A 14,511-nucleotide genomic window follows, 5' to 3' on the forward strand; every position below is an offset into this window, starting at 1 on the left:
GCAATAATACCACAAAACGTGAAAAGTAGCTGATGTTGGCTTCAATAATTGAAAATGTACAGATTTTAATTGGTAAATTGTGTGTGCAAACTGTCGGATGACTCCGAACATAACAAGTGGATTGAATGTTTTCATAAAGTCTGGTGAGCTTTCTATGTCAAGGCGTTAAACGAGAGCGTGAAAACACTGAGACGGGGGCTGCGTGTAGCGACGAACCTCCAACGACTCGTCACCTGAATCTGCAGCTCCTCTCAGCTTTAGTGAGCTTTACTGCTCTGGCAACACACACACACACACACACACACACACACACACACACACACACACACACACACACACACACACACACACACACACACACACACACACACACACACACACTATCATTACAGGGTCTGAAATAGACATGAAGAACTACAACTGAGCCAAAAAGCCCAAAAACGTAAATGAAAAAATTCAAACTGGACTTACTGTTGTTCCTCTTTCAAACCTCCTGATAAAGTAGTTGTGTATATGAGCAAAAGGTTTGTTATTTGTGAGACAAATCATGGTAAATATTTTAGTTTTTATTGTTAAAAGTTTTCTCACATCATGAGAAGGTCCCAAGTTTGCTGCATGGAGTTACCATGTTCTTCCCGTGCATGGGTGGCTTTTCTCCAGTGGCGCCAGTTTTCTCGAAAAACATGCACTTGAGGTTAATTGGTGATTAATTAGTATGTCTGAAAAACACTTAATAAGACTAACTGCGGTGAATGCTGTCCACTTTTAAAGGCTTGTTCGAGCCCAATATGTAACAATGACCCAAATTGTTATAAGATATTATGTAATAAAACCCAAAATGTGATAACTGGTCAATATTGTAACAAGATGCTGAGCCAAAAATGTGAAAAAAATATCTAATATTACATTATAGGGCAGGAAAAAACTTTTTTCACCTAATACTGTAATATTTTTATTACATCATAAAGTGAGTCATGAATTTCATGGATTGGACTTGAACTACTTCCATTTGAATAACACTGAAAGAAACCGTTCTAAAAGTTTGGACAATTTGTTTATATGTATATCTTTATACAGTTTATGGTATTTATGTATGATTGCTGTTGCCCAAGTCATTTATAGTCTTCTGTTCTCCATAATCTGTAATCTATTTCTCCAGTTCTTCGGTACTAAATAATGTATAATCATTAAATGCATTAAGATCACATTTAAATTCTTGTTAAATCTTTTTACATTACTGACCAGTTATTACCTTTTGGGATTTATTATATTATATTTTATAACAATTTGGGTCAGTGTTACATTTTTTTGTCGTTATCGGGTTCTAACAAGGCTCATTTAATGCATCTCCCCTAGTGATTGTCGGCTTTGTTTGTGACAACTGTGCGTTTCTCTCATGACATGGTAATTGGTGAAAAGATTTTACTATGATCCGATATTCACCACATTTAAAGTAAAAATAGCTTGATCCGTGTCCCAGAGCTTTGATTATTTGCTTTATTCGGGTTTAACAGAGGGATCCTGATATAAACATTGCAAGAATCTCCAGAGAAACTTTTAGATTTATGAACTAAAACTGCCTCAAAGACCCAACTGGCTTCCTCATGTCGGCTGCTCAGTTAAAGCTCCTTTTTGAACCAGCGTTTGACGTCTCTCTCTTTCTGTCCCTGTTGCTTGCAGTCAGGTCAGCCTGTCCATCATATAAGAGCCTCAGCGAACTCCCACAGGACTAATTACAGAAAGGGCTGTATCTGTTACAGTCGGCTGCCACTTAGAAGCACGCGAGAGAGCAGCTAACGGGCTGTTCTTTGGCTGTAAGTACTTGGCTCGTTGGGCTGTCAGCAAGTGATAAAATACAGTGTGAATAATGGAAAGACCCAAAAAAGCCTTGAATTGACGACTAGAACAAAGAGCTTTGCTGGATCCCTTTGAACACACGTCACTTGGCCAGATGCTGCAATGTTCTTTCTCATGTGTGAAAAGGTTAAACAGAGAGGTCGGAGGTCGCCCTTCATCAGGTGAAAAGGTATCGGGCGCGGCCACCAAACAACTTCTAAGAACAGGAGGCCACCGACGCCACCGGTGTGGATGTAACTCGACCTGAGCTGGTGCAGATAATGAAATGAGACCATGCTCTCCAGACACGTCAGAGCCAGCTTTTCCCCTCGGCATTATGAAACAAACACCCTGAATTTCTGCCTCCAGGACCGAGAGTCTGATTTACAGTCGATTTTCCCTCCACTGCTTTGACGTTACTCCGAGCGCGGACTCCCCTTTGGGCTCGACAGAAGCTTTGATCCCCGGCGTAGTTTGCTCTACTCCTTAATGGCGCTTCCTGTCCAAACACCAGCGAGGCCACGGTAACAGTATACGGGCGCACATGAAGCTAAAAGGGTCTTCCGCTTCCTCCCGCCTGATGATCGATGGCGATTGTTTGAAACAGGAACTTTGGACATTCCTGAATGTTTGAGAGTCCGATTCTTTCATTACGGAGATTAGACAAAGTTCATCTGGGAGAAGTGTACCTGCAAGGGGATTGGATTAAAAACACACCAAGTATGTCTTCTCAATTATTATACTGTGGGCACTCAGGGTTATTAAGGCAGCCGGTTCTGTATGCAATATATGTGCAAGTTTGAGAATTTATGGGTCTCTGAGAAACAGTTAATGGATGAAGCCTTGCAGGCAAACATAAATCACAAACGTCTAAATCCAACACAATTTACCAAGGAGACCTAATACACCTTGTAACTGATGCAACATTATTTTTTACCTGCACAATTGCAACTTTTGAGCTACAATATGAGGATAAAACATAAAACACATAGTGTAGGTTTTTATGCTTTATTACACCGCTCAACAATCTAAAGTGAAGAAAATGAGTACGAGCGTTGAGCCAAATAGTTTGCAATGCAAAACGCAGCACTTTATCTTCACACGTCTCAGGTTTATCCATTTATCTTTCAGCTTATATCCATGATAAAAGGCAACATCTTCTTTTTACTTCAGTTGAAGAGAAACATTTTTTCAAGCAAAAATTCTGACAATTTAAAGTCATGTTCAAATCTGCGAGCCTGCAGCCGTCTTCACGGGACAAAACAGAGTTTAATGTGACAGCAGCAAAGCACCAGTAGAGAACGATGAGAGAAAAACAAGACTACTTACTCAGAGGAATCTATGAAGTATATTACAAGGGCTCCGATGCTGAGTGCAAATACGAGCACCACCTGGAGAAAAGTAGAGAAAGACAAGTGAAAGTGACAGTCTTGAATCATCCGGTTTCAACTTTTAACTTTTGCACAAAAAAAAAAAAAAAAAAAAAAAACTTTGACAAGAGACGTTTCATGTTTGGATCTTTGGAGGAAAGAGAACAGGAGGGTCTGTGTGACTGGCAGGAGAAACGTATTCTAGATTATAATGAGATTTTTTTGTCCTTAATCATATACCATTGAAAGATTTTTGTAACTGAAATACTTTATTAGAAATATGAATTATATTGATTATTCTTTCACACGATGAAAAATATGATCCACGAGCAGAAAGTATGAGACGACACTGTCGACAGTAAAGCCAATGTTGTGAGACAAAGAGAAATGTTTTTCAAGGTTTCTCAATGAGCACCGGCAGACCTTGACAGATCCCGTCAGCCTGTTATAATTGTGTTACATAAACCAAAAAGAAGGAGTCACAGTTCTGAGCAGCAGTGCCACAAACAGCCTCGCCGGTTACTGTATATCTGACAGTGTAAATAAACACACAAGCGCCCGGTACATCGTGTAAATTTGCGGCAGCAGAGTGGGCGAGGTGACAGAATGTGGCTTCAGCTTTCACAGACTGGGGTGGGGGGGTGGGGGGTGGGGGTTGTACAGCTGAGCTCCAGGTTTCAGCTGGGTAATAACAACCAGGGCAACGCTCCGTTCCCTCCGTCAAGCGACTTTTTCTGCGGGGAGAGGAAACGTCACCGGATAAACCGAACCCGAAACCAAGTAAGCCGGGAGGTGGGATACGGGGCGGTAAACAGGAGAATCAGCAGAGGCTGCCCAACAAAGCAAGAGTTGTCGGGTAACAGCTCTGACACCGATAGAGCCGAGGTGAAACTTAATCACCGCTGCCAACGCCGCAGGAAATCAGACTAAACTGTAAATACAAAACTGTTAAATGGAGAATAAGCCTGAAACAGATCGAGCTCCGGGGCTCTCAAGTCACATGGCGACAGTGGAAAACACAGAGATCCAAAAGACACGAGGAGAATCACAAATGAAACATTTGGCAGCGTGAATCGGATCACTAGGGTAATATTGGTAACTCGGGTACAATATGAGGGAAGTTCCAATGAGGTTGTTACTTGTTACTTATTTTGCACATGAAAAGCTGCAGAACTGTTCACTTGTTCAATCGCTGTCATTTGAATGGTTACCAAATCACTAAACTCTTCTTTATTGTAGAAGAAGCTAATTATCTGTCCTCCTGGAAGCAACATGCAAAATGTAAGTATAATACAATAATAATAATAATAATAATAATAATAATAATAATAATAATAATAATAATAATAATAATAGTATATTAGTATAGTGTATGACAGTCAAAGACACTTTACATCATGATTGTATGAAATCAAGAAGCATAAAATAAAGGAATATCATAAAAAATATCAAAGAAAATAGATTTCAGCTTATTTATGAAGGTAAGACTGCACAATATATCACAAATGTGTGCAAAATGTGCAATGAATATAGAGCAACATTTATTGTGATTGGACGATATTTATGTGATTAAAAAAACAAAACAAAACCAACCAACTAAGCAGGGAACACTCTTAGCAAGGATAAAACTGGGACAAGAGAAAGAGCACTGTTTTTTAAACAATAACTCTCAAAGCACAAAGATAATAGCAATAGGAAGATTTTAAAACATTATGGCATATTGCAGTTACGTAATAAATAGCGGCCCGAGTAACGTGTTACTGTTCCACCAATCAACACACTACTAACTAATTATGAGTGACGTTTTTGACATAGTTGCAGTTACTTGAAGAGCCTGTAGATGGATGGATGGATGGATGGATGGATGGATGGATGGATGGATGGATGGATGGATGGATGGACAGACAAGTTTAAGCAGCATTGCTGTAAAAATGGAGTGAAAATGTTTACATGTAAATCTCTTCACTGTGAGGAAAGATCGCCAACCATGCATCCAACAATTTGTTGCCCAACTAAACTATTACTGATAACAAATCACGTCGCAATTCATGAATTTTTAAAGACTTTCCGAGTTGCACTGATGGTGTTGTGAAACCACCTTCCTGCTCCATGTTAATCCTTTAAATACCGCGTCAATTGTGCTGCATCATGAATTGCTAAGTGAAAACCTACAATGGCTTCTTAATACTGTTGTGAAACCAGCGTCCCAAATTTTGCCTTGAAAAGCCATCTCTAATGCGGTTGATGCCCCGACCCCTGGAGACACGGAAAGGAACCGAGCGGAGAGGTTTTGGCCAGACAGCAGAACAAATGTTTTACATCCCGAAATACACTACCGGGTTATCTGCGACCCCACCAGGCTTTCATCTATTTAGAAATGACACAATGGCCATCCTGAACAAGAAACCAATGAGCATACATAATGAATGAACCCAGTCTAATTCATTTCCATGATGTGAAATCGTATTGTCAACCTGCAACCACTGATGGCTCCGTAATGACAAAAAGCTCCCGCATGCATTTTTAATCGACCTTTTCCTCTTTGAAAGCCAGCAAATCTCTTTATGCCTGTGACCGTCGCCGGCTCCCAATCCGGAAGCCACGTCGACGCAACCCTGAAAGATGCTAATGCCACCAGCTGAACCGCAGCGGCAGTAAATAAAGCACACGGGCGGTAACAAGGAGTCATGGCTGGGCCCGTCAATCAGCTGACAGCAGACGGTGCCAGCGTCCATCATTCATCTCAGTCACCAGATAATGATGCGTCACATCTGGATCTGCGGCCACACTTGGCAGATGGCCCCACCCACCGGGGGGGGGGGGGGGGGGGGGCACGGTGGGCTCAGACTCACAAAGCGACTGCATGACAACCAAAGAAAGCTGCCGCGAAGTGCTCTGACCAATTTGCATGTCGTACATGTTCTTCACTTAATGTCTGCGCCAATTAGAAGACAGGAAGGAAGCCACTTTGCTGCAAAACTAAATGTCAAATATTTTCTATGAGACAAGAAGTTTATTGTTCACTGCCAGAATGCAGGAAGCACGACTGAAGAAAAGGAAAAAAAAGTACTACAGTGTCAGGCACACAACTTGTTAGAAACAGGCCCATTGCAAGTATTTTAGACCAATATCATATTAACCTGTGTTAAAAATTTTACACTAAACAAAATTCCAGATTAAAAACATGTTAAAGGTGAATGGCTTTCCAAGCACTACATGCTATCATATTATTATTATTGTTGTTGTTGTTGTTGTTGTTGTTATTACTTATATTAAAGAAAAATTATCGGTGGCATCATGAAAAACTTCAAAAAACGTCAATTTAATAAATCTATTCTTAGACATATAAAAAAAAAAACAATTTGTCTTGGCTCGGGGACTTGAGCCAAACATTAAAATATCTGCGGGCCTGCAGAGTGCAGCGGCAGGTCTCGAGCATTCAGGAGTCAACCTGCAAACATCAGAGAGCCCACTCATGCTCCTCCACTCTTCCTGGAGTGTGAGTCACCATCAACCAGCATGAATTCCTGCCAAAGACGCAGGAGCTGCACCTCGACTCGACTGTGAAGGGTGAGCAGGCCGATACTTCAAATCAAAATCATTCAGGGGTTTGTTTTTGAGGAAGGTAAAGCGACAGGGATTTTAAAAATGAAATAAAATAAAGATCAGAGGTTAACTATCAATATGAGATGCAATAAATGTCAGCAGCATTTCTCCAGTCAATCTACTTTTATTGCCGTGACCCAGCTAAAAGTATTTGATGATTCAGATAAGGTGGAAACATGTTTCACTAATTCTTCAGTGGGAGTCTTTGTCGCTTGGCGAGATGCTGCCGCAGCTAAAACAGGCTTCAGAGGAACCAGAGGTCAGTTTGTTCCATATTCTCTTAAAGCCTGCGGTCACTCTGGGATCAAAGCTCTCATTGGTGGCATGCCAGAGATTTGTGTGTACGGTCAACTCGTCTTTGTTTAGATAAACGGTGGCTGCATTAGGAGTTGGACACAGCGCCACCCTGTCAGTAGTGGCCACTTGTGGCATTGCAGCAGAAAAAAAGCCACCAACTTTTGTGTTGTTGAAAACAGAATTCATTTCTTTTTCGTTTTTCGTTTCAGTGAGAATATCTTTCACTACTTTTAGTGGAGCAAATCCCTTTCTGAGTGATGCACCAGACCAGTAATTTTTACTCAAGTGAGCAGGTGAGCCTGGTATTCAGTTTCTACACTACATGTGATCAGGCAAAGGTATCCGGTAACATCCAGCTCATGCATCCATCTTTAAAGAGAAATGATCAGTCATCAGCCGACTCTGGCTTAGTGTTCCTCCTCTGTATGGATAGAAAATCCACTAATATAACAATTTGATATCTTAATTTACTCAAAGACTTACTATGCTGAAAATAATCTCTCTTCAACCGTCGATGGAAATGAAATCTCTTGAAATAAATATTGACAGAAAATCAAATTACAATGACAATAATATTGTTGGATAAATAAAAAGTGAGAAGGTGTGACAATATTCTGCCCTGATGTTTGTCCCTTTCCTTTGGGAGCATGTAGACCCGTCCAGGCATTTTCATGTGGATTATGTCACAGGCAACACTGTACTGTCATATTCTGGGCTAAGCGCTGGACAATTTAAGTAGGGAACATTTCTTGACAATTCTCTATTTTTGAAGTGAAGCACAAGTGGAGCCATGCTTTTTTACAACTGCAGCAAACCTCTCAACTGAAAGAAAAGATATAAAATCAAACAAGCAATGGCAAAGCGCCCCCCACCCCTTTTTTAATGCTGTATCTAATTCATGAATATGTGCATGACTTTAAATTTTGACAATAAAAAAGTGTCTACATTTTCTCTGCTACTGATTATACTACCTTGAAACACCTGTGACAAATCCACAATGCAATCAGCAGGTCCTAAAACGACTTTATTTTGGCTATAAATCACTGTGCAAACATAAAAATAACATTCTAGCCATTAGTTACCAAAGTGGTCCAGTTTTATGTGATGTGTTTCGGTGACTGTCATCATTGCGGGGGACACGGCGTTCACTAAGACTGTCCTCGAACTTTGTTTACAGGGATCCCGGTGGGTTTATTCTTTGCCCGGGGTGATAACAGCAAATTATCATGTTTACGACGACGACGACTGTAAACATGATTGACTGCAACCTTGACGAACGCGGACACCGAATGAACATTTGAGACAGTTACGGAGCCATTACTGGTGAACCGGCGCTCCCCACCAGCTGACAGGACAGGCTGTGTGCGACATGAGACGTGACTCCGGCTCTACAATCTTCCAGCTATTGTCGTTCTTTTTATTTTAAATCCCTACTTGGCATTGACATCTGATTGGGATTCCAAAAGTATAATCTGATTTATAATGGATTTTTCAGTCAAATATGAGTCATCTCACAAAACTGTTCCAACTCTGACTATGGAGGATATCTTCTAGAAATTGACAGATCGGGCCTTTAAGACTCAGCTGCAGCCCACTTGAGTCCACACTCATGTTCTCTGGCTGTGCCTGCATGTGCCCCGTGCTTGTGGTGACAGGCAAAGACACAACAAGCATGCTAATGGGGGTCTTGGGTGGTGCTCTTGAAGCCTGGCTTCCTCCTCGAGTGTGATCTTAATATAACCTAACCAGCATGTGTTTCACAAACAGTCCACGCTCTCATCTGCCTTGACAAGGGATTACAATTAAACGGTCCCAATCACAGCATTAGTGGGGAAACGTGTAATTTCGCAATGCATTTCGGCAGAGCTGGTTGTGTTTCCGGGTGACTGTCCATTTTATATTCCATAGCTCTAGTATCGTGTTAGAAAATTGTGCCCCATAATGACAATAAAATGAATTATTTCCCATGGAGTGGCTCTGTGATCCATGAACAGAGCACCAGTGCATCACAAAAATAACTAACCTAACAACTGCAAGAGTTTTGGACTGTGGAAGAAAAACCAGGAGAAAAGCTTCCAATGTGTATGAACTCGGAAGAACATGCAAACTTTATACAGAAAGACCCCAAACCTGAACGAGGATGGATTCTTGCTGTGAGGTAAGAGAGCTGACCACGACACCAACATGTGGCTTTGTAGCAAACGAGCATGATAATGGTGAATCATATAATACCTGTAAGAAATGTCAATATTTTGGTCATTTTGAATGTAATAAAGACAGGGTCAACAATTTTACAATAATTTCACCAGATATTACACTATTTGCTGGCTATTCCATTACTGCGGTAGCATTAAAAAGATAATCTGAATATGTAATAACTGCAAACAATAATGTAATAGGATAAATAAGATTGCATTTCACGAAAATGAAATGTTCTACTGCAGTGGGAAACAAAAGTGGATTGCATAGTTGTCAAATTTGTTCTCTGAAGATAAATCAAATGCAGCAACCTTGTTCGTAAATAGGCTTTTAAATCTTTTCTGTTTATGACCTTCATGCATTTAAAATGGCCAAAATTATTCCGCTATTGGCAGGTATTATGTTCGTGGTCATTATCACTGGTTGCTACAACTATATCTGACACATCTTTTCATATTACCTTCATAATAACTCTATATAAGTGCTATTTATGTATTATATGACTGTATATCATAATTGATTCTATAGTGTATAAATGTACTATTATATGTTTTTGGAGCATATTATACTATATCTCAGTAGTATTAATACTCTTCATACTACATATGTTGACATGATCACACAAATAAGCCCCAATGTGAAAATACATATTCACAAACTAATACAAATGATAGATAAATAATCCAAGTCTTTTACATGAATCCCATGTGGTACTTTACTGCTTTGGACATCAAAACTCACACAGGATCATCCCACAACTCCCGAAACATGACTTATAATAAAGGCAGAAGGTAAATAACCACATTTGTCACTTTAGGAAATAAAATCTCCAAAGTGGCTGAAAGAAACACAAGGTTTGTGTTTGAACGTCCCAGTTTGTGCTTCTGTGGCTGCTGTTGGTACTGATGAGGTGTAGATCACCACCGCCAGTTACTGACGGCGGTGACGTGTTTCCTAGCAACAGCAGACAAACTCCTGTTGTGAAAAATCCTCCTGAGAAATCGAGATCACACTCGAGGGGAAAGCATCGGAGGGCTTCTTTCTATTTTGGTGTCCACTGTGAACGTCGATGAACGTTGTTGTTGCTGTTTGGAGTCTCTTGCAAATGAATATAAATAAAATTTAAAAAAAAAAACTAAAGCAATTTGTAACTTCAATCCATGTTGATTTAATTTATGAAAATCAAATCGACTGTGATTTTTCTCTGTCTATTATTTAAAGGCTTCAAACTTACATTGTGTATGAAAGGGTGGGTAGCGAATGCTCCTGGATTATACGAATTCAGTCAAATGCTGAACTCTCCTTGAAGCCCTGAGGCTGTTTTATATATATATATATATATATATATATATATATATATATATATATATATATATATATATATATATATATATATATATATATAATTTGCCCCTGATGAAAACCAATTACTGCCCAGTCCTTCATTCTGTTATCAACACTCACAAAAACCTATTCAAAACAGATCAACTGAAGGGAAAATGCAACCTGAATGGGCTGCGTTCGTCATATTCGCCCGTTTGCTTCATTCACGACGCTGCGCCGATCAGGTTCAGCTAAAAAAAAAAACTTGAATCTCAGTTTGGCTGAGAGGCATTACTCATCACCAAAGGAGATGACAATCCCATTACAAACTGGAACACAGTCACTGACGACAGCAGCAGAAGGACGATTACACAGACGATCCACAGACTTTTCCGTGTGTGTGTGTGTGTGTGTGTGTGTGCGTGCGTGCGTGCGTGCGTGTGTGTGTGTGTGTGGTGACAAATTAGCTCATCGTGTGTCATTCTGATCATGCCTGAGCTGCCTTCATAATCTACTGATTCATGACTGAGACACGGCTCAAGGACACGGAGCTGGACGGGTTCAACATGCGAGGATCAGCGGCGCTTGCCAAAGTTATATCTTCACCCTCCGGATGAGTTTATCAAGGACATTAGACCGATCAGCGGGAGAAAAATGACTGAAACTTGGGCTGTCGGCTTTGAAGATGCATATGAAAACCTTTGGGTTTTGGCATTAAGCCTGAAGTGATACAGCTTTGCTTCTGCCAGCGAGTCTTTTCCCAGTGCCAAAAGTGCCTGATGCACTGCAACTGCTGGAAACGGCTGCCCTGAGAGGCGCATGTTCCATTATAATTACAGCTGGAATCCAAAATGAGATTGGATATGTAAAATTAAAAAAAAGTGAATAAAAACAGTATTGGAAAATCTTAGTTACAGTTATGTAGTTGCAATTTTCTCCAGTCCCCAATTTTGTGAAGTAATTTAACAAATGGAGTATATTCTGTACATATAAATTGTATTTATGTATAATTTATGTATGTATAATTGGATATGGTCAACAACTTTATTATATTTATTCTATATTACATATCATTAATTTATTTTAAAGATATATGTAATTTATTGATACTTTTTCTCCAAATAATTGTGTTATTACAATAGTTCTAGCACGTGTAAATTAATTGAATATTAAATAAGTGGAAGCAAAAGAAAATTATATACAATTTATGGAGAAGGGGTGGGATTTAATTAAAAACGTTATACTTCTTCCCACCTCTTTTCGGACGTGCTCGCTGAGTATATTGTTCTTTTGTAATTATTCCCCTTTGTGTGGTGAAATGTCCTTGGTGATCTGGTGTGCACTGTGGACTTCATATTGATTTTGAGCATGTCTGAAATAAAGTGAAAAAAATGAAAAATAGGTCAGGTTCTTTTGCGGGTACAAAAACACAGGTCCCATAGGACCCCGAGGCCTTCTCTTATAAGGAAACCCAAGTAAGCGCATATCTTTTCTCACCTTGCAGCAGTGATGTGTAGCATCTCACCTCTGCTCACACCTCTCAGTGATTTGAGGGATCAAAACTGTCACTCAGGCGAGGCAGTGAAACTGTGCTTTTAACCCCGGTGGTGGAGGAAATACAAGTAGGAGACAAATTAAACTCCCAGGGGGGAATATTACTTCATTTAGGCGTTCTGGTCCCTTGAATATGTGTGAGCAGCACGCATACTCCTGGAAACCGCCACTGTGATGGCTCTTATAGTTGGAAAAATCCTCCCCGGTGGAGCCGTAATCCTCTGAGTGCTTTTTAGCCTCTGAAAAAACTTCAAACTGATGGATGTGATGATACTCGAGAGGGTTCACTGAATTTAACCACGACCAGCAAAATCCACCAAGAAGCAAGATGAAGTCAAGCCAGGCATTTTGTTGAATGTTTGTCTTGCGTATATCTAATACAGAATTACATACGGTGGCCCAGAAGGGTCAACGCAACAGCAATCAGATGCTGAGGTCACAACGGTAGTTTGATCTGAAGTGTTCGGGAGAACAGACCTTGTTTCCGGGGCACATTATGTTTTGACTATTTGAACTATATAGATTATGGGAGAATTTAATGAAATGTTATGACAAATTGAATGCAGCAACCGCCATTGCTGATTTGTGAAAGCACATAAAGACGTGAATCACAGTCATCAAGAAGCAGCGTTTTACTTATGTCTTACTTTACTTACACTTTTGTGGTTACGTATATGTATGTGTATATATATATATATATATATATATATATAATTGTACGTGTTGTCGATGTCCTGTCAGGAGGACTTCAACAGAGTAAACAGGAGTTTAGAGAAATAGTAAATACTAAGACAATATCTTTAGCTAAGAAGCTTGTCAATAATCACAACAATGATACTTTGAAAGAAGCCCAATGAAATTCATGTAAGTTTAAGTATTAATTTAACAGTAGTAATCCCATTCCAACACTGTATTTCTTCATAATGTTTTATTCCTAACACGTGGCGATAAAACTACCCGAGTTAATCTACAGTATCACAAGCTCAAGTATTTTAATATCACAGCACTGTGTCATGTATTACATTGGCATTTCTTGCCTCCACTGTAGACATGGATAAGTGAGCGGCTGGCACGCAGGCATTTAAAGCTTTAGCTTCCTGTTAACTGAACAGTTCCTCTTCTTCCCGGGAATCCCTGGGAACCCTCACAGGCACGGTGGGTGTCTGAAGTAACTGGATGTAATATCGGGGCTTGTACTGCATCATTCAGCGAGCTTCCTCAGGAAGACGGTATGGAAGCCAAAGCAGGGCTTCATCATTATCTTTTGTGCCCAGCGACTTTTCATACACGAGTAAAACCTCTGGGTTTAAGGGATTTCTTTCTCATCTTGTCAATAAAAGCAGATTATTCCTTTGTCCCGCAGGCTTCCTGCGGAGCTGCGTGCAGCTGCTTCCACATCATCGGGGATCACCACCAGCATTACAGACAGCAGTTCCAGGGGGATAGGCCCAATCTTTGGAAATAATGTAGTCCTTCCTACCGCTGAATGCATCCCCCTCCTCCGACTGATAAAACTGAAATGGCAAGATTGTGTCACGCAAAATGGCAGTTTCCCATGTCAATGTTTCTCAAAATTGTAAATGAATGTCTGGTCCGACCTTTACAAATGAAATCTTCTGGCACTCAATACAGAACGATCGTTCATTTCCAGGAGTCATTTTGGATATAAAACCTGATTTCAAAGGTTACCGCATTAAAGTCAGAGGACATGACCTAAATCTGTCAATATCTCATTCAAATTATTTCTAAAGAATTGGTACGTACAGCATACAACAGATTTTTATTTCTTAATGTGTTTTAATAAACCGATCCATGCTTCGTCGCTTCCACCCACAGTCAGGTGGGGCTGAACGCCCCAAACCCAAATTCAAGACAGCACAGATCATGGATGTATCTTAAAGTTGGAGTTGTCTTTAGTGTAACTTTAATCTTATTTCAATACTTAATATCTTTGTGAAAAGTTAACTTTTTTTAAATGTCTGTTATTTTAATTATTGTAAGCGTGGCTGAAGGTGGCTTCAATTTAATGTCTCAATTTGGGTCAAATGAATACATGTTGGAGATCTTTTTCCCAATCAACCCTTGACTTTTAGAGGAAAACAGAAAAGTGAAGCGTTCAGATCAAACCTCACGCGAGGCCACATCCTCAATTTCAGCGATTCACTATCGTGCCGTTTGCCTTATATAATCCACAAAGCAACACGTTTCCATGGCTGGTCTTTACATGACGAGCGGAGACGGTGTTATTGTAGTAATCCTCACTGGACCGTCCCCCTATAGTGAAACGTAATGAGCAGTGTTGACTTACAGCCTCTCAGCAGGATCA

General features: G+C 40.1%; 1 protein-coding gene across 3 annotated transcripts in view; it reads right to left on the reverse strand.

Moving 5' to 3' along the window:
- LOC308145394 (calcium-activated potassium channel subunit alpha-1a-like) overlaps positions 1-14,511 on the reverse strand; it is a gene marked incomplete at its 5' end in the record, with an annotated part of 87,686 nt that overhangs the window by 48,824 nt on the left and 24,351 nt on the right. For all 3 annotated transcript variants that reach the window (XM_080516814.1, XM_080516813.1, XM_080516812.1), the window contains one exon: positions 3,166-3,227. In XM_080516814.1, coding sequence (XP_080372940.1) covers positions 3,166-3,227 — 62 coding nt within the window. The remainder of the gene's footprint in view (positions 1-3,165; positions 3,228-14,511) is intronic.

This window comes from Blennius ocellaris (assembly GCF_963422515.1).
Source record: "Blennius ocellaris genome assembly, chromosome: 21".
Lineage (NCBI taxonomy): Eukaryota > Metazoa > Chordata > Actinopteri > Blenniiformes > Blenniidae > Blennius > Blennius ocellaris.